We start from the raw sequence: 25224 nt of genomic DNA, 5'->3' as shown, positions 1-25224 counted from the left end.
AAGCCGCAATCAGCATTTCAGAGAATCCTGTATAATATGATAGAACAAAACATGTTGAGGTGGATCGACATTTTATCAAAGGAAAAATTGATAATGACATTATTGAGTTTCCATTTGTGAGATCAGAAGATTAGTTAGCTGATATTTTTATTAAAACAGTTTTAAGACAAGTCCTTGCTAATAAAATTCTAACTAAATTGAATATTGGTGATTTCACTACTTACCTTAAAGGGGAATATTAGAATATCATAATTAGGGAACAAAATCGGAAAAATATCAAACAAAATTTAAAAAAAAATCAATATAATTTATTAAGATATTATTTCATAACTAACATACTCTTACTCTATATATCACAAATAAAAGAATATAAATAATAAAAATAATATTTTTTTAAATAATTCTTTATTTCTTTCTTAAATTCTTTGTAACATGGTAAGAGTTCTTACTACTCAACCTGTTATATATGGGGACGATATCCAAAGAAGTCACGGATCATTAATCTCTCAAAAAAATGCAATTTAATTCTAACTCTATCACAAATCATATAAACCACTTACACAATTCAATTCTATACAACAAAAAAAGAAGATAATAATTGTTTCTTTAGCATTACTATACCAACTCAAAGAGTCTAATGCCTCAAGATAATCATCACAAAATCAAGGGTTACTCACATAAACAACAATAACATCGACGGTAGATAAACAAAAACTAATATACAGTTACGGATCTAAAAAATTTGTATAAAAGAGATAAAAATATACTAAAATAAATTTTGTTGAACATCAATATATTTATAATTTAAAAGATACAAAAAATATTTATAATTTAAAACTAAAATTTTATATATAAATAAAAAACTAATAATTTTATTTATATTATTTTTAATAATAATTATGTATAAGAGTTAAAACAAAAAAATATGAATTAGAATTTAATTAGAAAGTTAATTTTTTTCAATCGATTTCAATTAATATCAGTTAATTTTTGTTAAAATTATCTTATTTATCTTAAAATTTAAATCTTTAAGTTTCAAAAAAATTGAGAATTTGTTTAATTAAAAAAATTAATTAATGTTGAATAATTAAAAATCAGCTTCTTATAATTTTTTTTATTATTTAATATGTAGATAATGTTTTTTCTTATCTAAACCAATTTTTGAAAAAAAAAGAAATTTCACTTATATTTAAAAAATTACACACCAGTTTAGTAATTAACTAATTGATTATTTTAAAAAAAAAAACATTATTACTACTTAATTATCTTTTTGTTTTCAGTTTTGATACCAAATCAAATTTAATACGATATATATAACTGCATATTAATAGTTTGTAAAACTCTCCATTTCGAAAGAAAGATTAGGTCAGCACTTAATACTTACAAGATTACAAAATAAAATATCACAACAACTCATGTTAAAGAAAAATTAAAACAGAAAAATAACACAACAGCGAAGCTCTTACCCAAATATAACTAATACCTGATGTCTTTGCAATTTACTGATAGGAAGACAAAATATGGCTACACATCAAGTAAAGCATCAACACAACTGCATAAAAAAGATAATACAAGACTTACACCACACTTCTCTCTTATATTGAGAATTTTCTTCTGATTTTATCATTGTGTTGTTCTCTTCCTTCTTCTGCTCCTTGTGATTATACTCATATTCTTGATCTCATTTCTTTCACCCAAATAAGTCCTGTCTAATGTAATTTAAGAGAGCCCCATCATCATTACAAGACAGATTAAATTGCGATCTTATTCTCTATATTTTAGTACCTTCACTTCTAGACTCACATCTTTCCTTGCACTTAAAGCCAAATTATAATCTAATAATTGCTTGCCGTTTTATTGTGTATGGTTCATTGGCTACGTACATGCATTACTGCCACTGTTATGTTGAAATGGTTAATAATTTAATTCCACCGGATGTTAGCAAAAATGATTTCACAAACTTTTTTTAAATACAAGAAGCACATGCCACAAACTTTTTTTTTGTTTGTTAAATATATAAAAGGTAACTGAATGGTAATTAAACACCAAGTTCAGTCTCTAATTATTACAAACTGCAAACAGATTAAAATAGACAAAAGAAGACATAAGCACAATGCAAACAACTAACAGAGGGAAATTAAACAACATACATATAATTATTAGAAGACTAATTAAGACCCAATAACATTTGAAAACCTAACATTATTTATCTAAGCTTTCAGCAGTTCTCCTCGTCCTTATTAACGATAACATAACACACCAATAGAGAAAGCCAACTTTAATTTTGTCCCACACACACATATAATATAACGGAACATTTGTGCATGCTAGATGACGATGGGATCCAGAAGGAGAGCCGCGATGTGATCCTTTAGAAGTTGATTGTTTGTGTATTTATCCTCGAAGTTTTCATAAACCATCTCACTTGTACGTGCCAAGTTAAGAATGCAGTTAATCACAGGCTTTGGAATAATGTCATGTGAGTTAAGGCACTCTTCATTTATATCCTTCCAACAATCACTTATTTCCTTCGAAATGAAACTGTAGGCCTCTTCTTCTGAAATGCCATATTGTTTCATGCAACATTCAACTGCAGATGCAACATGCTTCCTTTGCCGCTCGACCTACAAATTAAAGAATGCATGTCACATCCAAAAGTTGAATAAATCATTTATCATGTATCTATATATATTTATTGAGTTAAACAAAACACACCTCATGTAATATTGGTTATATATATATATGAAAAAAAAAAAAAAGAGTGACAAAAAAAATGCAATTTACCTCAGCATTTAAACTCTTGGCTCATGTGTAATCTATTATATATATAATTATTTATATACTTTTATTAATAAATAATCTTTTAAAATAAGTAATTTATGACATAATTTATGTCTTCTAAATTTTTAAATATATAATTCGACATCCTAATTTTATCAAATGGTGCATGACATTGATTTTTTTTCTAAAATTATTATATATTTTTTTAATAAGAATGTCATGATACTATTATTCTAAAAATTTAAGTTGATACGAGAAAATACATAAATGATAATATCTCTAACACACTTTTTGAAAAAGAATTCTTTTTAAAATTTTGTGTAAATTTCTTGCATAGTTTTTTTGTATAGAATAAAAGATTTCATGATCAAAATTAAAGGTCTAAAGTTCCACCATTATTATTTTTAAAAAAAGAACAAATATATCATAAGATAAATTAAAGATAAAAAATTATACACAAAATATATATAAATTAAAAAAAATTATTATGTGAGGAGACATGTTAGATATATAATTATTTATGTGAATTTTTTTATTAGTTTAAACATTTAAAAAAATTGAAGAAATAATTTGATGACAAAAAATTATCTTTCAAGAATAATAATTTTTAAAAAACTTATAAAATCTTCTTATATTATTAGTCCTTTACATTTATTAATAAATAAACTAATTAATTCTATTAATTATTTGAAATTGAATGAAACAAATTTGTTAAAAATGATGTCCACCTTATGTGTCGCCAAGTCATTTGCGAGTCTGACCATTAGTGAAACAGCATTTATGATTTTGGGAAAACCGATGAAATTCCAATCAAGCATCTCTTTAGTAGCAAAGTCTTGCATAATGATAAAGGTTGCTAGCATAAGAGGGTATGTACTCGTTTGAACTCCGTTAACCTTGTACTCATCATATGTTGGAATGTGGTCCTCGTGGCACCATTTTGCTTCAATTAAGTAGGCTTGTGCCAAATTTAATATCTGCATGTATAATAATAATAATAATAATAATAATAATAATAATAATAGTAAATACTGATTATTAAATAACTGGAAGTTGCAAATTAAAATGTAATTATTTAAATTAATGAATTAATTAAGTAGAGCCTACAGCTTGCTTAACATGTTCCAACACCAAGCTTGATCTTCCACTCTCTGCAGTCAGTGACAGTATATCAACAAATAATTCTTCTACAAATGCATTAAAAACCACTTTGAAGCACTCTGGTAGAGGAGCAATGCAATTAATATCCCATCTGATGATAAAGGAAATAAATAAATAAACTTCATGTATGTGTGAAATAATTAATAATGAGATTGGCTAAACTTAAACTCAACATATATATATATATATATATATATAATAAAAAAAATTAGTAAAATAATAAATTAAAAAAAATTAATCACTATTAAATTAATAATTTTTATCATATATATATATGTGAACTTTATTATCTTAGTTCAGTAACGATTATATACTTACTTTTTAACTTTACAAATCTTCTTATTTTAGAAAATTATTATTAGAGATATAATCATTAATGTTGCCTTTTTTTCATTAGCTTAACTTTTTGGGATAAGTAGTTTCATAACATGGTATCAGAGCTCAGAGTTCGATCTTTGATGAACCCCAAAAATGAAAAAAATAGTATAAGGCAAATAAAAAGAGAAAAGAAAGCCTATGTAAAATCAAACAAACTCAAAAAGAGGCTCTTGTTTGAGAGGGAATATTAGAGATATAACCATTAATATTGTCTTCTCCTATCAGCTTAAACTTTTGGGATGAGTGATTTCATAACAATTATGATCCATATATACATGAACAATATTTTCATTTTCAAATTGAGATAAATAATATAAAATTGGTGGTTAAAGATTAGAGATCAAATCAACCTTTTGATTGCCTCTGTCAAGAGTTGAAGCTCTTCAAATGTGCCAAAGGCATCAAAAGTATCATCAAGAAGACATATACATGCAAGCAGTTTGCCTAATATCAATCTCCAAGTACTATATTTTGGCTCAGAAGACATGGTTAGTGGCCAAAAGAATGCCTCAACCACCCTATCTCTAGCATAAATAACCTTTGTCGCAAAGGCTAATTTTTTGCACCACCTGAATGAAATAATAATACCAATACAAGTCAATATACAAATAAGGAAAAATATTGGTAACCGATAATTTTTAGCCAATGAAATAATCAATAACTCACCGTTTAAAAAAAAAAATCTAAACTTAGAAATAATAAAAACATCCAAAATTTAAATAAAAAATTTAGAATTTAGCCTTTAAAATTTAAAATTTAAGGTTTAATTACAATTTAAGATTTAGTTTTAGTATTTAGAATTTAAGATTTAATATCTAAAATTTAGAATTTACGATTTACTGATTAGAATTTATGATTTGAGATTTATGATTTAGGATTTAAAATTCAAGATTTAGAATTTAAGAAAACTGATAGTAGATTGCTAGAGGTGGCCAATGGCACGACGATGGCTGCTGGTGGTGGTAGATGGCTTGTAGTGGTATGTAAAATTTGAGATGTTAGGAGGAAGAAGAAAAACTGATAAAACAACCATTTAAAAAAAAAATTATAAATGGGTATTAATTTTTTTTGAATTATTGGCTGATGTTGACTAATTTTCTATTGGTTCACGTATAGTTGTCAGAACTGAACCGGTAATCGAACCGATTAAGTTACTGGGTTACTAGATTACTGGTTTAACTGTTGGGTTACTGATTGAACCGGTTGACCCGGTCCTATGTAAATAAAAAATAAAAAATAGTCAAAAGTTTAAAATTAAAATTTAAAATATATATTTTTACTAACATTTTAAAATATCAAATTATTTTAAAACAATATGAAATATGAACAATAAATATTTTATTATTTTTATTTTATCATAAATATTTTTATTTTGTTTTTATATTAAAATAACTATTATTTTTAAATTTTAATAATTTATTAATTAGTTTATATCTTTTATACTATTATATACTCTAAGTATTTATTAAAAAATAATATTAATAGATATTAAATAATTATAAAAAAATAAGTGAATTTATAATTATTGTTAAATAAAAATATAATTAATTTAAGAATGAGTGAGTTATAATTAAAATTAAAATAAATTAAATAAAAGTAAACTATTTGATGAAAGATATCTATATCTATTATAATTTGCATTAATTTAAATAGAAAACATAGTGGTTTGGTGGTTGTGGAGCCTTTTGGTTTCTTTGAGGGTAGGGGTTTGAACCCTACCTCAAGCATTTTGAAAATATTTTCTCCCAAGTGGTCGGTCGGACCGCCTCACCGAATTTGACCGATTCGCACCGGTTCTCATTGAGTTTGACCGATTTGTATCGGTTCAATTTCTTGTACGGTTCAAACACTGAACCGGACCGGTATAGGATCTGGTTCATCGGTTTTTTGGTCAATCCAGTTTTTACAACTATGATTGGTTGTCTAGTGTAGTTGTTTTGATTTTTTTTCCTTTAATTTTCTATTGAGAGGTTTTAATGAAGCTCTATCCAAATATATCGAGTATTAAAAATATTTATTCACTTTGACTTAGGTAATATATGTATATATAACAACTATAACAGAATATAGATAGGTAGGTAGTATTTTGCGAGTGATAATACGACTCACCTAGTGATATTACCAATTTCTTTTTTATGTAGGCTTTGTAGCATATTGAAATCTAATTTTGCAAGAGATAGAAGAACTTTGTTATGGGAAGGATTTTCTTTGTAAAATGACATATATGATCTTGCTCGTATCCTTGAAACTGTCTTGTGAAGAGGCAGCCTTAAGCTTCGATTGATTTGGTCTGCAAGACATGGACTCAGTTGATCGATGAAGGACTTAAGTTTATTGCATGTGAATTTATGTGCTTCCTCCAATATATCTTCTCCATGAATCCTTAATTGTGCAACTTCATACAAGCTCCATATTTCTTCAACATTTTGAAGAACATTTATTTCATCGAAGTCTCCTTTGATATTCTTGAATTTGATGAAAACATCTGTATAATTCACATATATACTAAATAATATGAATGCATATATAACTAATTGGCATAAATTTTAATTTATTGGTAATGTAATTATATTATTTATAATAGAATTTTACATACCTGATGAAATATGATATCCATTTTGTCTGAACAAACGAAAGAGTAAGGCAATAAAGTGAAGGTCATAATCTTCTATAGGAAGACTATTGTTGGTAAAATTATTGTAGATTTCTTCCAACGCTTTATCAACTTCACGTTCAAAATGATAAGATATACTCAAACGTTGAATTGAGTCAATTAAACTTAATTTCTGTAAAATGCTATTGTCATTCGAAGACAAATATAGCATTATTTTTTCTTTGTGTATTTGGACCTCTTGCTTCATAGTTTCATTGACTTCCTGCAAATAATTTCGAGAAATGAAATTTTTGTTGGGCATTAAACTTTTGTAATTAGGTTAATGAAAATATTTGATAAAAAAAAATAGCTCAAAATAATTAAAATTTACCTTAATATAAAAACATAAAAGAGCGAAAAAAATTGTCTCTATGCCATATAACCTTAATTGTCCTTTATGTTTGGGTGTTAATATTATGAAATTTTTATGGAGCATTTAATTTTTTTTTTTAAGAAAAAAGATTTTCTTGTTCTTCTCTCTCAAATATAGACGACGAAGTGATAAATAACATACCAATGATTGTGAATCAGCATATTGAATGAAAATATCCTGCCAAATGTTAGGAGCAAAATTTGCACAAGGTCGCTTCAACTCAGAAGATGGTGCAAGAGACATTGTTGTTGGCTTTGACTTAGATACGGTAAAGGAAACTAAGGTCTTAATGATCAATGGTGTAAGAGACATTGTTTGTGTCTATCTATATATAGATATACAAGTATGATTCATTCAATGGGAGTTGGCAAGTCCCTAGTTGGCTTAGTAGGGTAGAAATCTATATATTTAAAACAAAAATTACAAGATATGTATATATGAGAAGAAAAAATTATGGAGAATTAAATTTTACTTAGTCAATATTAGATAATTTTAATATGTAAATTTGTAATTTAGAATTGAATTTCAACATTTTATGATTTAGAGTATAGAATTTGTATAAACAAAATAATTTTAAAAAATTTGACTAATGTTAACTGAAAAAAATTAATTACCTAATGTATATGAGCAAATCACATAATCAAATTAATTGGAAGACAAAATTACATGGATGTCTTAAATCAAAATACGTTATATACATGTCGTTAATCACATTTATGTATAAATCGAATTGATTGATAAAATCGATTTATCCATAGTAGTAATAAATTGAATCAATAAGATTCGAATTACTTAAATTTTATGTAAATTGATTATAGTAAATTCGATTTACTTGAATTCTATATATGGGTTGCAATTTGTATTTTATTTACCCATAATAAATCGAAACAATGTGCTTTTATTTACAACCATAGTTTATTACTGTTAGTAATTTGAATGCAATAGCTTTGATTTAGTATATATATATATATAAAATTCGAATTCACTTGTTTCAAATTACATTTAATTCAACTTCACCCACCAAAACGCTGGTCCTAGAGATAAGCAAGGGAAAAAACCCACTAGATTCAATAAACAGCAAAAATGGAAGACGATCCGAATTGTATCTTGGACGGAGTTGCCCACATTACTGGTAACATCCATAAAGAGGTTAGTGAGTAAAATTTATTTCATTAAGAAATAAAGAATTGTTAATGATATTAAGTCGCTTAGATTTGATTGTTTACGTTATTAGAATTTTCAAACTTTAAATGGTAACTAGAGTGGCGATTTATTAGTTTGTTAGAACATTGAAAACTACAAATGCAAGTTGGAGAATTGATAAATAAGTGTTACTTCGAGTAGTGACGTGAGCTTTGGTTATAATTTATAAGTTTTAAATGTTAGAAGTTTAGCTAAGTTGAAAGTTTTGTCATAGTTTAATTTAATTTAATTTAGGTTTCAAGTGCTAGATTAATTAGGTATTAGAAGGTTATGAAAGAATCAATTTGATTTAATTTATTTAAATTTAATTTAATTTCTAAATATTAGATTAACGAGATACTACAAGTTTAGTTATACTTTAATTTTTGGAAGAAGGGACAAAATTACATGTGAAAGTTCGCACGCTGGACACGATTATACTTCAATCATTTAATGAGTCACGTGTGCACACTATCTATACACTTATTTTTCGTGTTTATTTTATTTAGGAAGAAGGGACAAAAATACACCTGAAAGTTTACACGCTGGACACAATTACACTTCAATCATTTAACGCCGCCACATGCCGATGGTTGGAAGGGTAAATGTATCTGTCGGAGTGTATAAGTGGTGTGCACGTGTGACTCATTAAATGATTAAAATGTAATCGTGTCCAGCGTGCGAACTTTCAGGTGTACTATTGTCCCATCTTCCTAAAAAAATATAACGTAAAAGATTAAAAGTTGTGCCATTTTAATAATAACTAAAGAAGAGTTTTTATTTGTTTATTAAGAAAACAAAAACGTAAGTTAAAAAATATAAAAGTCAATATTAAAATAAATCTGATTTATTAATTAACTATATAATTATAGAAATGTTTACAAAATGCAGACTAGGCTATTTTAATACTATAGCTTTTTAAAAACTAAAAAACAAAAGAAAATTAACAAGATTATATTATTTTTCTCTTTTCAACTTAATTAGGTTATCTTCATTAATAAAAAAATAAAAAATAAATAAGAAAAAAATGTATTATTAAAAGGACAGCCCAATGTATAAATATGTTAATGTGAGATTTGGAAAAAGACTCCATCCAAAGAGTGTATTATACACAACTTAATTTAATCATTACTTCAGTGGTTATTTTTACAATCAGTATAATTACGTATTTTTTAAAAATTATCTATTATTCAATTTTTAGAAGAGAAAAAAATAAAAAAAATAACTTTTCATAAAAAACAAATAACTTTCTATAAAAGTAGGTATTTAAATTAATTAGATAATATTATTCAAATAAAAAAACTAACTAAAAATTAAAAATTTAAAAGATAAGTAGCATTTTTCTTTTACAATTTGAACCTGTGTGTGACCTTAAAATTACATTAAAATAATTCAATTATTACTCTAAAACGCTCATTTAAAACATGTGTATGTAAGTTAATAGTTTAATTTAGATGCACTAATCATATAGAACGTTTTGTACTCATATTTCATCATACAAAATTAAATAAGATGCCAAGGATTCAGAATCAGCATATTTTCGGAAAGTATCATGCCAAATGCTAGGAGCAAAATTTGCAGAAGGGACAGGTTGTCTCGAAGTCATCACCGGAACTGAGACTGAAAGCGACATGTACAGTACTGGGTAATGATCGATATTAAGGCGTTGAGAACCAATAACTATATATAGAATATGGTTCACTCATGCAAAGGGAGATGAGTTAATGTCCCTAGCATTTTCAAATGTGAAGCTGAAAGAGACATGTATGGTACTAGTTAATGAACGATGTTAAGGAGTTAAGAACCAATAACTATATATAGAATATGGTTCACTCATGCAAAGGGAGATGAGTTAATGTCTCTAGTTGGTACCACACAAGATTCCTTTTTATTTTGTCTTGTTAAAAAGTGAGTAAATTCTCTAGCCATTCCTCAATTAGAGAATTGCATATTCTTTATTATGAGTTGTTCAATTTTGATGGGAGGAATTCACTTGTATTATCTTGATTAATGTTAACTATTTTTAATCTTATAAATTAGTTAATTAAATCACACCACTAAAGTATGATAAATTCTTTTTGCAAATTAAAAAATATTTTTAAAAATCCCAATTTATAATTTAAATTTTTTTTTTCAAATTATTCGATTCATCAATCAATTTTAATCACAAAAATTAAAAAGAAAAGTAAATAAAAAACTGAAATAGAACCAGTTATTTAATTAAAAAACTGCAAGTATATAATAGGACGCGGTCGCGGGAGAGGCAGAGGTAGGTTAGGCAATGTAAATTCTGAAACCGTAGGGAACAACTCTGTAGACTTTATGGATACCCTTGGAAACATGGCTGTGGCTATACAGGCAACAGTTGAAACGCTGAAAAACCATATGAATAACGGGAACAATAGAAACAACGGAGAAGAGGGGCCAATGACTCTCGCCTCCTTTCTGAAAGTGCACCCTCCAACCTTCAGGGGGACCTCAAACCCCACTGAAGCAGATAACTGGATTCAGGCTATGGAACGGGCACTGTAGGCTCAGCAGGTTCCCGAGGAGCAGTGGGTTGAACTCGGGACTTATCAGTTGCAAGGTGAGGCCCAGTACTGATGGCAGGGAACACGACATATATGCAGCCAGATGGTGCTATGATTCCTTGGGAGGTCTTCCAGACAGAGTTTTACAGAAAGTATTTTTCCAGTTCGGTCAGAAATGCTAAAGAACTTGAATTGCTGCAATTGAAACAAGGCCAGATGACTGTTACTGAGTATACTAACAAGTTGCACCGATGGAGATCCGAGTCTTTTTCGAGCTCGTAAACAAAAGCCGAGTGGTAGAGGAGTGTGTGAGGAAGGCAGCATTGGAGAAAGAAAGTCTGAGGATGCCATTTTAGAGGGCTCAAGGCAAGAACTTTGCATCGAGGGGAAGAAATTTCAAGCGTGGAGGTTTTGTTCCACAGCATAATCAGGGTCAAGGCAATTTCAAGAGGCCGAATAACAATGCTAATAAAAGGAGAAGGTATGGAAAGCAGACACAACAAGACGTGGGTTGTAAGAGGTACGGAAAGTATCATCCGGAAATCCCGTGCAGAGTAGAATTGGGAGTGTGTTTCTTTTGAGGACAACCCAGGCACCTGGTTTGGAATTGTCCAGAGAAGAAGAAGTATGAGACCGGTAGAGTACAACAGCCAGGGAGAGTGTTCACCACTTTTGCAGCAGGTGCCGAGGGATCCGAGACCTTGATCAGAGGTAACTGTGAAGTAGTTGGTAAAATTTTAAGTGATTTGTTTGATTCTAGGACGACGCATTCATTTATAGCATTTGAAAGGGCTAGTGAGTTAGGATTGAAGATTGTGGTCTTACGTTATGATCTAAGGGTGCATAATGCCACTTCTGAAGCCGTTGTGACTAGATTAGGATGTCCGTAAGTCCTATTCCGGGTTAAACAACGTGATTTCGTTCATGATTTGATTTGTTTGCCGATGACTGGTCTGGATCTCATTTTGGGACTGGATTGGTTATCTAAGAATCATGTTTTGCTTGACTGTTCTGAGAGATCAATATACTTTATGCCGGAAGGATCGAAAGGGCCGGTCCTGGTGAATAGCTACTATTTGAACTCCATGATAGTAAACTGTTCTGGATATGAATGTCAGGGTGTTATGCTATTAACTGCGGGTGTTTTGGGAGATGAACAAAGCTTAGAGCAAATTCCGGTTGTTTGTGAATTTCCTGAGGTGTTTTTGGATGACATTGATGAATTCCCTCCTAATCGAGAGGTCGAGTTTGCGATTGAGTTGGTGCCTGGGGCAGGTCCAATCTCGAGTGCTCCTTATAGGATGTCACCTTTAGAGATGGTCGAGGTTAAGGATTAGCTGGATGACTTAATGGGTAAACGCTTTATTCGACCGAGTGTTTCTCTATGGGGAGCATCAGTACTTCTGGTAAAGAAGAAGGACGGAAGTATGCGTCTGTGTGTCGATTATCGGCAGCTGAACAAGGTTACCGTGAAGAATAAGTATATGTTACCAAGGATCGACGACCTAATGGATCAACTTCAGGGAGTCGGAGTCTTTTCCAAGATTGACTTACGATACGGGTATCATCAGATAAGGGTTAGAGACGAGGACACTCTGAAGACTGCTTTCAGAACGCGATACAGTCACTACGAGTACATGGTAATATTTTTCGGGTTAACCAATGCCATGGCAATGTTTATGGACTACATGAACCGAATCTTCTGTCCATGTATGGATAAATTTGTAGTTGTCTTCATTGATGACATCCTCATTTACACCAAAACTGAAGAAGAACATGCAGATCACTTGCAGATTGTGTTACAAATCATGAAGGAGAGGAAATTGTACGCCAAGTTATCTAAATGTGAGTTCTGGAAGAGTGAGGTAAAGTTTCTTGGTCGTGTGGTAAGTCAACGGGGGATTGCTATGGATCCTGCTAAAGTTGAGGCAGTAATGGATTGGGAACGACTAACTACTGTGACGGAGATTAGGAGTTTTCTAGGTTTGGCGGGTTATTATCGGAGGTTCATTAAAGGATTTTCACAAATCGCTTTACCTTTAATTAAGCTGACTAGAAAGCATGCACCATTTGTTTGGACTCCTAAGTGCGAGGAAAGCTTTCAAGCATTGAAGCAGAGGTTGACCACTGCACCTGTATTAGTGCTGCTCGAGCCGAGTGAACCGTTTGAGGTATACTGTGATGCATCACTAAAGGGTTTAGGGTGCGTGCTGATGTAGCACCGTAATGTCGTAGCATACGCCTCATGGCAGTTAAGGCCACATGAGATGAATTATCCGACTCACGACTTAGAACTTGCTACCGTTGTGTTTGCTCTAAAGATTTAGAGACATTACCTCTATGGCGTCAAGTTTCAAGTTTTCTCCGATCACAAAATCTTGAAGTACCTCTTTGAGCAGAAAGAATTGAATATGCGTCAAAGGAGGTGGATGGAGCTTCTAAAGGACTATGACTTCGAGTTGAATTACCACCCTAGAAAGGCAAGTGTTGTGGCAGATGCTTTGAGCCGAAAGTCCCTATGCGCTACTTGGATGATGCTACGAGAGGAGTTTGGGACTCTGTGTTTGAGCCAGTTGCAAATTTCAAGTGATTTTAAAACTAAACTTTTAAAGGCTCAGTAAGACGATAAAGAAATACAGAAAGTATTACCGGCAATTGAGCAAGGAAAGCAGTAGAGAGTATCATGGGATAAGGATGGGTTATGGAGATTTAAGGGCAGAATCATTGTGCCGGACGTCAGAAACTTACGGCAGGATATCTTGAAGGACGTGCACAAAAGCGGGTTCTCTATTCATTCGAGAAGCACTAAGATGTATCAAGATCTGAAAACGGTATTCTGGTGGCTGGGAATGAAGAATGATGTGGCATTGCACGTTTCCAAGTACTTAACTTGTCAGAAAGTCAAAATTGAGCATCAAAAACCATCAAGAACCCTTCAGCCCTTAGAAATTTCGCAATGGAAGTGGGAGAGCATTGCAATGGACTTCGTGTTGGGCTTACCAAGGACTTGGGGTGGACATGACGCTGTTTGGGTGATTGTGGATGGACTGACAAAGTTGGCTCACTTTCTTCCTATTCGGATGAGTTGTACGTTGGAGGAGTTAGCGCGGCTGTACATTAAAAAGATTGTGAGGTTGCATAGTGTGCCTACCACCATCATATCCGACAGAGATTCTCGTTTCATCTCAAGGTTCTAGGGAGCCTTTCAGCAAGCATTTGGGACTCAGTTGAGTTTAAGCACTGCATATCACCCTCAAACAGATGGTCAGTCAGAGAGAACAATTCAAACCCTAGAGGATATGCTGAGGGCTTGTGTCTTGGACCAGCCGGCAAGCTGAGATTGATATATGCCGCTGGTGGAGTTTGCATACAACAATAGTTACCATGCGAGCATCAGAATGATTTCGTATGAGGCTCTGTATGGGAGGTAGTGTCAATCTTCGCTATGCTAGTATGAGGTTGGATTGAAAAGCTTGTTAGGGCCTGAAATGATAGCTGAAACTAATGAGCAGATAAAGAAAATCCGAAGCCGAATGCTTGTCGCTCAAAGCCGTCAAAAGAGCTATGCTGATCAAAGGCAGAATCCTTTAGAATTTGAAGAAGAAGAGCATATGTTTCTGAAAGTTACTCCAAGAACTGGAGTGGGTAGAGCAATTAAAACAAAGAAACTGAATCCTTGTTACATCAGTCCATTTGAAATTCTGAAGAGGATTGGACAAGTGGCTTATAGGATCGCTTTACCGCCGCATCTTTCGAACCTGCACGATGTGTTTCACGTGTCACAACTTTGGAAGTACACTCCTAATGCAAGTCATGTCCTAGAACCGGAATCGGTTCAAGTAAGAGAAGATCTGACACTTCCAGTAATCCCGGTTAGGATTGATGACACCAGCATCAAACGTTTGCACGGGAAAGAAGTATCACTGGTTAAGGTGGCTTGGAGGTGGGCTGGAATTGAAGAACATACTTGGGAGCTCGAATCGAATATGCAGAAGGACTACCCACACCTCTTTTCAGGTAACTAAATCTGAATTTTGAGGGCAAAAATCTTAATTAGGTGGGTAGGATGTAAACCCCGTAAATTTAGTAAATAAATAATCAATAAATTAAATTTTAATAAAAGAAATTAGGAATGTTAAATCTTATAATTTAATAAGATAGAGCTAATTAAAACAAGAATTTTGACACTAATTTTAAAGAGTTTGGCCCAAGATTAGGCCAAACGGGCCGAACTGGTTGAACCGGGCGCAAATAGGCCCAAGGCCCAACCCATCAGCCCAAAACACTTAAGAAGAGTCCATCCTCTTCCGCCATTCAGCAAAAGGAACGCTGAAGCATACAAGGGGGAAAGAAGATAGATTTCCAAACCCTTGACTTTGATCCAAATCGCCATAACTTCTCACTCCGAGCTTTGATCGCCGTACCGTTTGTGGCCACGCGTCCGCGGCGTCGAGCTCTACAAAGTGCGGTGACTAATTTGGTAAGAAAGTCTCAATTTTGATTTCAGTTCTTCCTTCCCCAATTTCTCAAAAAATTGGATATAGTGAGTGTTAAGATTTTGGTCCTTTTATGTTATAGGACCCGATTAGCTTGAGAAAAATGTTCAATCTTGCTTCATTGGTGCTTGAACAAGGTAAGAATCCTAGAACCCTAGCTAATTCTTTGATTAAGTGTGTTGGGTATTAAATTTTGGGTATGTATATGTGATAAATGTTTTAGGTGTATGTATATATGTGATATGAAGCAATTGGATATGTTGGAAGCTTAATCGGAAGCTTGGGATTTGGTGCTAGTTGCTGAAATCAGTGTTGAGGGCTTGCTTCTTGCCTAGTAGGTTGTCTTGGGTTATACGAGAAAATCGGCCAAGGTATGGTTTAGGTTTCTCGTATTTAATATATAATGTCTTGTGAAAACTTAGGCTAGATGACCATAGGATAGGTTGGAACGTATGAGTATGTTGAATGCTTAGTGCTTTCGATGATATTGTTGTTATTGATTGAGTATTTGTTGGTTGACTATGGTTTATGATGATACTAGGTTGTTAGGTGAAGAGTTGATGATGGTGATATGAATAGATAAGAATGGGTGGTGGTATATTGATGATTTTGTTGACATTATTGAGAAATTTATGCATATGGTTGTTTAAAATTGAGGAATGGTTGTATATGGTAACATGTGGTGGATGTGATGTTGTAATTGGTGTTGGGGTGCTGATTATATATATGGAATGTTGAGGTTGAGTTTGAATTTTATTAAAAATAGAGGTTGGGGGTTTTTGTGTAAAATTAACTTTTGGCCAAACTTCAACGAGTTATAAGTCGGCTTCCAGATGTTTAAATTATTTTAAACTTATTTGATACAAAAATTGGGTCCATGAAGTTTACACCGTTCGAAGAATGGGTGAAAAATGTTTTAAAACGAGAAAGTTATGCGCATCGGAAGTTCGATATGTAAAACTAAAATTCTGTAAACTTAACCATTTTTTACTAATTTGCAATGCATGCGTACGCGAACCCCTCCATACGCAGATGGGCGTTTTTGTTTGACATGCATGCGTACGTGGACAAGGTAATGCGTACGCATCAAGGGCAAAAAGAGACCATTGCCTACGCAAGCTTGGGTTTCATATGCTGACGTTTGGTTCTGTTCAGTGTGCCTGCGTACGCGGACGAGGTAATGCGTACTCGTGATGGGCAAAATGCACTCCCACACGTACAAAAATATGAATTTTGTGTTTTAAAGCTTAATTTCAAACCTCTAAACTTCTATTTTTTCACTTTTAACCCTAAATCTTAGTAATAGGCCTAGTAATGAGATGAAGCTAGGAAATGGTGGTAACTTGGGGGTGAAGGAAGATTGGAAAATTGATGAAATATATATGAAAATGTGAATACTTGGAGTGTATTTGGTGCCATGGTTTTAATGATTGATTTTGCAATGATTATGAATGTTTATGAGGCTTATACACTCAATTTTATCCGAGATACGAGTTTTCTTGGCTAAAGTATCGTGGCTTGCCACCACGTGTCCCAGGTTGAGACTCGATACTCTATTGACCCTAAGACGTAAAGGTGACTTGTGCGCGAAATCGTGATCATCTACAATGGCTCCAAAGACTTGGTGCTCTCAAACATGAATCTCACTTCGTCACAATTCTACACAACTAACCAGCAAGTGCACTGGGTCGTCCAAGTAACAAACTTTACGTGAATAAGGGTCGATCCCACAGAGATTGTTGGTATGAAGCAAGCTATGGTCATCTTGTAAATCTCAGTCAGGCGGATTCAAATGGTTATAATGGTTTTTGAAAATATAGAGGTAAATAAAGCATAAAATAAAGATAGAGATACTTATGTAAATCATTGGTGGGAATTTCAGATAAGTGCATGTAGATGCTGTATTCCTTCTGGATCTCTGCTTTCCTACTGCTTTCATCCAATCATCCTTACTCCTTTCCATGGCAAGCTGTATGTTGGGCATCACTGTTGTCAATGGCTACATCCCGTCCTCTTAGTGAAAATGGTCCAAATGCTCTGTCACAGCACGCTAATCATCTGTCGGTTCTCGATCCTGCTGGAATAGGATTCAGTAATCCTTTTGCGTCTGTCACTACACCCAGCACTTGCGAGTTTGAAGCTCATCACAGTCATTCAATCCCTGAATCCTACTCGGAATACCACAGACAAGGTTTAGACTTTCCGGATTCTCAAGAGTGGCCACCAATAATTCTAGCTTATACCACGAAGATTCTAGTTAAGGAATCCAAGAGATACACATTCAAGCGTTGTTTGCATGTAGAACGAAAGTGGTTGTCAGGCACGCGTTCATAAGTGAGAATGATGATGAGCGTCACATAATCATCACATTCATCAAGTTTTTGTGTGCGAATGAATATCTTAGAACAAGAATAAGCTGAATTGAATGGAAAATAGTAGTAATTGCATTAATACTCGAGGTACAGCAAAGCTCCACACCTTAATCTATGGTGTGTAGAAACTCCACCGTTGAAAATACATAAGAACAAGGTCCAGGCATGGCCGAGAGGCCAGCCTCCATGAAGGTCTAAGATAGCATAAAACGGATCAAAGATGTCTAATACAATAGTAAAAGGTCCTATTTATATCAGACTAGTCACTAGGGTTACAGAAATAAGTAAATGATGTAGAAATCCACTTCCGGGGCACACTTGGTGTGTGCTTGAGCTGAGCATTGAAGCTTTCGCGTGTAGAGGTCTTTCTTGGAGTTGAACACCAGTTTGTAACTTGTTTCTGGCGTTTAACTCTGCTTTGCAACCAGTTTCTGGCGTTTGACTCCAGAATAGGGCAGAGAGCTGGCGTTGAACGCCAGTTTGCGTCGTCTAAACTTGGGCAAAGCATGGACTATTATATATTTCTGGAAAGCCCCGGATGTCTACTTTCCAACTCAATTAAGATCACGCCATTTGGAGTTCTGTAGCTCCAGAAAATCCATTTCGAGTGCAGGGAGGTCAGAATCCAACAGCATCAGCAGTCCTTTGTCAGCCTCTGAATCAGATTTTTGCTCAGGTCCCTTAATTTTAGCCAGAAATTACCTGAAATCACAGAAAAACACACAAACTCATAGTAAAGTCCAGAAATGTGGTTTTTATTTAAAAACTAATAAAAATATAATGAAAACTAACTAAATCATACTAAAAACATACTAAAAACAATGCCAAAAAGCGTATAGATTATCCACTCATCACAACACCAAACTTAAATTGTTGCTTGTCCCCAAGCAACTGAAAATCAAATAGGATAAAAAGAAGAGAATATACTATAAACTCCAAACTATCAATGAAACTTAGCTCCAATCAGATGAGCGGGACTAGTAGCTTTTTGCCTCTGAACAGTTTTGGCATCTCACTTTATCCCTTGAAGTTCAGAAGGATTGGCATCTATAGGAACTTAGAATTTAGATAGTGTTATTGATTCTCCTAGTTCATATGTTGATTCTTGAACATATAGCTACTTTATGAGTCTTGGCTGTGGCCTAAAGCACTCTGTTTTCCAGTATTACCACCGGATACATACATGCCACAGACACATAACTGGGTGAACCTTTTCAGATTGTGACTCAGCTTTGCTAAAGTCCCTAATTAGAGGTGTCCAGGGTTCTTAAGCACACTCTTTTTGCTTTGGATCACGACTTTAACCGCTCAGTCTCAAGCTTTTCACTTGACACCTTCACGCCACAAGCACATGGTTAGGGACAGCTTGGGTTAGCCGCTTAGGCCAGGATTTTATTCCTTTAGGCCCTCCTATCCACTGATGCTCAAAGCCTTGGATCCTTTTTATTACCCTTGCCTTTTGGTTTTAAGGGCTATTGGCTTTTTCTGCTTGCTTTTTCTTTTCTTTTTTTTCGCATATATATATATATATATATTTTTTTTTTTCTGCAAGCTTTGTTCTTCACTGCTTTTTCTTGCTTCAAGAATCAATTTCATGATTTTTCAGATTATCAAATAACATTTCTCCTTTTTCATCATTCTTCAAGAGCCAACATATTTAACATTTATAAACAACAAATTCAAAAGACATATGCACTGTTCAGACATTCATTCAGAAAACAAAAAGTATTGTCACCACATCAAAATAATTAAATTAATTTCAAGGATGAATTCGAAATTTATGTACTTCTTGTTCTTTTGTAATTAAAACATTTTTCATTTAAGAAAGGTGATGGATTCATAGGACATTCTTGGCTTTAAGACACAGTTACTAGATTCTAATGATCATGTAATAAGACACAAACATAAACATAAAGCATAGAGAATAAAAACAGAAAAATAAAAAGACAAGGAGATTAAGGAATGGGTCCACCTTAGTGAGGGTGGGGTCTTCCTTTTCTTGAAGAACCAATGGTGCTCTTTGGTACGCAAAATTGTGATCCCTGGTAATGGCTCCAAAAACTTGGTGCTCTAATCTTAATTCATAATTTGTCACAACTCCATGTAGCTGACCAGCAAGTGCAATGGGTCGTCCAAGTAATACCTTACGTGAGTAAGGGTCGATCCCACGGAGATTGTTGGTATGAAGCAAGCTATGATCATCTTGTAAATCTCAGTCAGGCAGATTAAATTGGACATAAAGGTTTCGAAAGTATAGATAAAGGGAGCGTTAAATAAAGATAGAGATACTTATGTAATTCATTGGTGAGAATTTCAGACAAGTGTATGGAGATGCTGTGTTCCTGTTGAATCTCTGCTTTCCTACTGCTTTCATCCAATCCTTCTTACTTCTTTCCATGGCAAGCTGTATGTTGGGCATCACCGTCGTCAATGGCTACATCCCGTCCTCTCAGTGAAAATGGTCCAAAATGCTCTGTCACAGCACGGCTAATCATCTGTCGGTTCTCGATCATACCGGAATAGGATCTTCTATCCTTTTGTGTTTGTCATCACGCTCAGTACTCGCGATTTTGAAGCTCGTCACAGTCATTCAATCCCTAAATCCTACTCGAAATACCATAGACAAGGTTTAGACTTTCCAGATTCTCACGAATGTCGCCATCAATTCTAGCTGATACCATGAAGACTTTGATTCCACGGAATGGGAGGCTCGGTTGTCAGGCGAGGCAACCATTCGTCGTGGGTCAAGAATCCAAGAGATATGCGCCCGGTCTAAGGTAGAACAGAAGTGGTTGTCAGTCACGCGTTCATAAGTGAGAATGATAATGAGTGTCACGGATCATCACATTCATCATGTTGAAGTGCAACGAATATCTTGGAATAGGAATAAGTTGAATAGAATAGAAAATAGTAGTAATTGCATTAATACTCAAGGTACAGCAGAGCTCCACACCTTAATCTATGGAGTGCAGAAACTCTACCGTTGAAAATACATAAGAACAAGGTTCAGGCATGGCCGTGAGGCCAGCCCCCTAAACATGATCAATAGTTTCCTAAGATGAACAATAGATTAAAACTGAGACCAAGGATGTAAATACAATAGTAAAAAGTCCTATTTATACTAGAGTAGTTACTTGGGTTTACAGAATTTAAGTTTAAATGCAAAAATCCACTTCCGGGGCCCACTTTGGTGTGTGCTTGGGCTGAGCTTTAGCTTTCCACGTGTAGAGGCTTCTTTTGAAGTTGAACGCCAAGTTGTAACGTGTTACTGGCGTTCAACTCTGGTTCGTGACGTGTTTCTGGCGTTTGACTCCAGAATGCAGCGTAGAACTAGCGTTGAGCGCCAGTTTGCGTCATCTAATCTCTAACAAAATATAGACTATTATATATTGCTGGAAAGCCCTAGATGTCTACTTTCCAAATCCATTGAGATCGCGCCATTTGGAGTTTTGTAGCTCCAGAAAATTCATTTCGAGTGAAGGGAGGTCAGAATCCAACAGCATCAGCAGTCCTTTGTCAGCCTTTTTTTAGAGTTTTGCTCAGGTCCTTCAATTTTAGCCAGAATTTACCTGAAATCACAGAAAAACACACAAACTCATAGTAAAGTCCAGAAATGTGAATTTAGCATAAAAACTAATAAAAACATCCCTAAAAGTAACTAGATCCTACTAAAAACTTACTAAAAAGAATGCCAAAAAGCGTATAAATTATCCGCTCATCACAACACCAAACTTAAATTGTTGCTTGTCCCCAAGCAACTGAAAATTAAATAGGATAAAAAAAAGAGAATATACTATAAATTCCAAAATATCAATGAATATTAATTCTAATTAGATGAGCGGGACTTGTAGCTTTTTGCCTCTGAACAGTTTTGGCATCTCACTTTATCCTTTGAAGTTCAGAATGATTGGTATCTATAGGAACTTAGAATTTCAGATAGTGTTATTGATTCTCTTAGTTAAGTATGTTGATTCTTGAACACAGCTACTTTTGAGTCTTGGCCGTGGCCCAAAGCACTCTGTTTTCCAGTATTACTACCAGATACATACATGCCACAAACACATAACTGGGTGAACCTTTTCAGATTGTGACTCAGCTTTGCTAGAGTCCCCAATTAGAGGTGTCCAGGGTTCTTAAGCACACTCTTTTTGCTTTGGATCACGACTTTAACCGCTCAGTCTCAAGTTTTTCACTTGACACCTTCACGCCACAAGCACATGGTTAGGGACAGCTTGGTTTAGCCGCTTAGGCCAGGATTTTATTCCTTTAGGCCCTCCTATCCACTGATGCTCAAAGCCTTGGATCCTTTTTATTACCCTTGCCTTTTGGTTTTAAGGGCTATTGGCTTTTTCTGCTCGCTTTTCTTTTTTTTTTTATATATTTTTTTCTGCAAACTTTTATATTCACTGCTTTTTTTTGCTTCAAGAATCATTTTTATGATTTTTCAGATCATCAAATAACATTTCTCCTTTTTCATCATTCTTCAAGAGCCAACATATTTAACATTCATAAACAACAAATTCAAAAGACATATGCACTGTTCAAGCATTCATTCAGAAAACAAAAAGTATTGTCACCACATCAATATAATTAAACTAAATTCAAGGATAAATTCGAAACTCATGTACTTCTTGTTCTTTTGAATTAAAACATTTTTTCATTTAAGAGAGGTGAAGGATTTATGGAATTATTCATAGCTTTAAGACATAGTTACTAGATACTAATGATCATGAAGTAGAGACACAAAACATAAATAAACATATAGCATAAAATCAAAAAATAGAGAATTAAGAACAAGGAAGTTAAGGAATGTGTCCACCTTAGTGAGGGTGGCGCCTTCTTGAAGGACCAATGGTGCTTTTTGAGCTCCTCTATGTCTCTTCCTTGCCTTAGTTGCTTGATCCCTAGTGATTTTGGTATCCCTATCCTTAGTTGCTCCCAATAGTTGTAGAGAAAAATGTATCCCCTGATATATCTCAGGGATCTCTTGATTTGTAGTCAAATGCTATACTACTGAGCTATGGATCCTTGAGATGAACCTTTCCATCTCCCATGACTCAGAGGTGGAAGCAATTGTCTTCCCTTTTCTCTTCTTTTTTTTTTTTGAGGTTTCTTTGGCCTTAGGTGCCATCAATGGTTATGGAAAAGCAAAAAAGCTATGCTTTTACCACACCAAACTTAGAATGTTGCTCGCCCTCGAGCAAAAGAAGAAAGAATAGAAGAAGGAGAAGAAGATATGGAGGAGAGGGAGAGATGTGTATGTTTCGGCCATATGGGTGGGATTGGGTGGGGGAGAGATGGATGGATGTGAGTGGTGAAGAGGTGATGGAGAAGAGAGATTGAGGTGATTGGTGAGGGGTTTTGGGGAAGGGTGTTTATTGGAAGGAGAGAATGAATGTTGAGAAGAGGGAAGAATATGAGTGGAGGTAGGTGGGGATCCTGTGGGGTCCACAGATCCTGAGATGATCCTGTGGGGTTCACAGATCCTGAGGTGTCAAGGATTTACATCCCTGCACCCATTAGGCATGTAAAACGCCTTTGCATACAATTCTGGCATTTGAACGCCGAAGTGATGCTCGTTCTGGGCGTTCAACGCCCATGTGCAGCATGTTTCTGGCGTTGAACGCCAGTTTCATGCTTGTTTCTGGCGTTGAACGCCAGTTCCATGCTTGTTTCTGGCATTCAGCGCCAGCTCTTCCCAGGGTGTATTCCTGGCATTTGAATGCCTGGATGTTGCTTGTTTCTGGCGTTCAACGCCAGATCCATGCTCTGTTCTGGCATTGAACGCCAGCCAGATGCTCCTAACTGGCGTTTAAACGCCAGTAAGTCCTTCCTCCAGGGTGTGATTTTTCTTCTGCTATTTTTGATTTTATTTTTAATTTTAGTAATTTTTTTCGTGACTCCACATGATCATGAACCTAATAAAACATAAAAGAACAATAAAAGAAAAATAAAATTAGATAATTCAAAATTGGGTTGCCTCCCAGTAAGCACTTCTTTAGTGTCAATAGCTTGACAGTGAGCCCTCATAGAGCTTCACAGATGTTCAGAGCTTGATGAGGGCCTCCCAACACCAAACTTAGAGTTTGAATGTGGGGGCTTCTCAACACCAAACTTAGAGTTTGGTTGTGGCCTCCCAACACCAAACTTAGAATTTGATTGTGGGGGCTTTGTTTGACTCTGTATTGAGAGAAGCTTTTCATGCTTCCTCTCCATGGTTGCAGAGGAAGATCTTTGTGCTTTAAACACAAGGTGGTCCCCATTCAATTGAAGGACTAGCTCTCCTCTGTCAACATCAATCACAGCTCTTGCTGTGGCTAGGAAGGGTCTTCCAAAGATGATGCCATCATCCTCATCCTTCCCAGTGTCTAGGATTATGAAATCAGCAGGGATGTAAAGGCCTTTAACCTTCACTAACATGTCCTCTACCAATCCATAAACTTGTTTTCTTGACTTGTCTGCTATCTCCTCTTCTTTTTCAAAAATTTCTGTAAGGTTTTCTCTGGATTGTTGTATTTTAGCTTCTCTCAGTTTCTTCTTCAGAGTCCTTTCAGGTTCAGGATCTGCTTCAACAAGAATGTTCTTGTCCTTGCTCCTGCTCATATGAAAAAGAAGGGAACAGAAAATAATAATAGGGATCCTCTTTACCACAGTATAAAGGTTCCTTTATGTGAGTGGAAGGGAAGAAGAGTAGAAGAGAAAAATTCGAACATAAAAAGAGGGAGAGGGTTCGAAAATTTTTTTATTTTATTTTATTTTTTTTGAATAGAAAATAGTTAGTAGATAAATAAAATAATTAGAAAGAGAGGTGAGAGGGAGAGAATTTCGAAAATTACTTATTTATTTATTTTTTGAAAAATTGGTTAGTAAATTTTTAGAAAATAAAAATTGAAAAAAAATAGTTAGATGATTTGGAAAAAGTTTTTGAGTTTAATTTTGAAAAGATAAGAAGTTAGAAAAAGATATGATTGAAAAGATATGATTTTGAAAAGATATGGTTTTAAAAAGATATGATTGAAATTAGTTTTGAAAAAGATTTGATTTTTTAGAATCACAATTAATGACTTGACTCACAAGAAACCACAAGATATGATTCTAGAATTTAAAGTTTGAATCTTTCTTAACAAGAAAGTAACAAACTTGGAATTTTTGAATCAAAACATTAATTGTTGATGTAATTTTAAAAAATATGATGTAAAAATAGGAAAAAGATTTTGAAAAATATTTTGAAAAAGATTTTAAAAATTTTCGAAAACCAAAGGAAAGGATCTGATTTTGAAAAAGATTTTGAAAAGAT

The 25224-nt window shown here is 33.9% G+C and overlaps 3 protein-coding genes across 3 annotated transcripts in view; 1 reads left to right on the top strand and 2 right to left on the bottom strand.

Annotated features, from left to right (window-relative positions):
- Positions 1-25224, bottom strand: part of LOC107611935 (putative sesquiterpene synthase) — a 112253-nt gene that overhangs the window by 35710 nt on the left and 51319 nt on the right. The gene's annotated exons all lie outside the window — the stretch shown is intronic.
- LOC107610605 (putative sesquiterpene synthase) lies at positions 2152-7658 on the bottom strand. Its single transcript, XM_088495393.1, has 7 exons — positions 7469-7658; positions 6917-7192; positions 6430-6805; positions 4671-4889; positions 3889-4033; positions 3510-3758; positions 2152-2624 (listed from the first exon to the last, which is right to left on the bottom strand). The coding sequence occupies exons 1-7, from the start codon at positions 7656-7658 to the stop codon at positions 2328-2330; spliced, it is 1752 nt and encodes a 583-aa protein (XP_088351519.1). The 3' UTR covers positions 2152-2327.
- On the top strand, positions 14548-15859 carry LOC107610602 (uncharacterized). The gene is made up of 3 exons (XM_016312636.1): positions 14548-14985; positions 15638-15692; positions 15804-15859. Exons 1-3 carry the CDS (start codon positions 14548-14550, stop codon positions 15857-15859), a joined length of 549 nt encoding a protein of 182 aa, XP_016168122.1.

The sequence above is a fragment of the Arachis ipaensis genome, chromosome B8 (assembly GCF_059453495.1).
Source record: "Arachis ipaensis isolate K30076 ecotype BB chromosome B8, ASM5945349v1, whole genome shotgun sequence".
In the NCBI taxonomy this organism is placed as follows: domain Eukaryota; kingdom Viridiplantae; phylum Streptophyta; class Magnoliopsida; order Fabales; family Fabaceae; genus Arachis; species Arachis ipaensis.
The sequence above is the reverse complement of the archived record's forward strand: the minus strand, read 5'-3'. Positions and strand labels throughout refer to the sequence as shown.

What these genes read in the sequence shown, in the direction of transcription:
- LOC107610602 (XM_016312636.1), top strand. Translation starts at nt 14,548, where the DNA reads ATGATAGCTGAAACTAATGAGCAGATAAAGAAAATCCGAAGCCGAATG. An exon ending in ACGGGAAAGAAGTATCACTG is followed by an intron (nt 14,986 to 15,637) that starts GTTAAGGTGGCT and finishes TTTATGTTATAG; the next exon opens with GACCCGATTAGCTTGAGAAA. An exon ending in TTCATTGGTGCTTGAACAAG is followed by an intron (nt 15,693 to 15,803) that starts GTAAGAATCCTA and finishes TGTGATATGAAG; the next exon opens with CAATTGGATATGTTGGAAGC.
- LOC107610605 (XM_088495393.1), bottom strand. Translation starts at nt 7,658, where the DNA reads ATGTCTCTTACACCATTGATCATTAAGACCTTAGTTTCCTTTACCGTA. An exon ending in TGGATATCATATTTCATCAG is followed by an intron (nt 6,806 to 6,916) that starts GTATGTAAAATT and finishes TGAATTATACAG; the next exon opens with ATGTTTTCATCAAATTCAAG. An exon ending in TGGAACATGTTAAGCAAGCT is followed by an intron (nt 3,759 to 3,888) that starts GTAGGCTCTACT and finishes TTATACATGCAG; the next exon opens with ATATTAAATTTGGCACAAGC.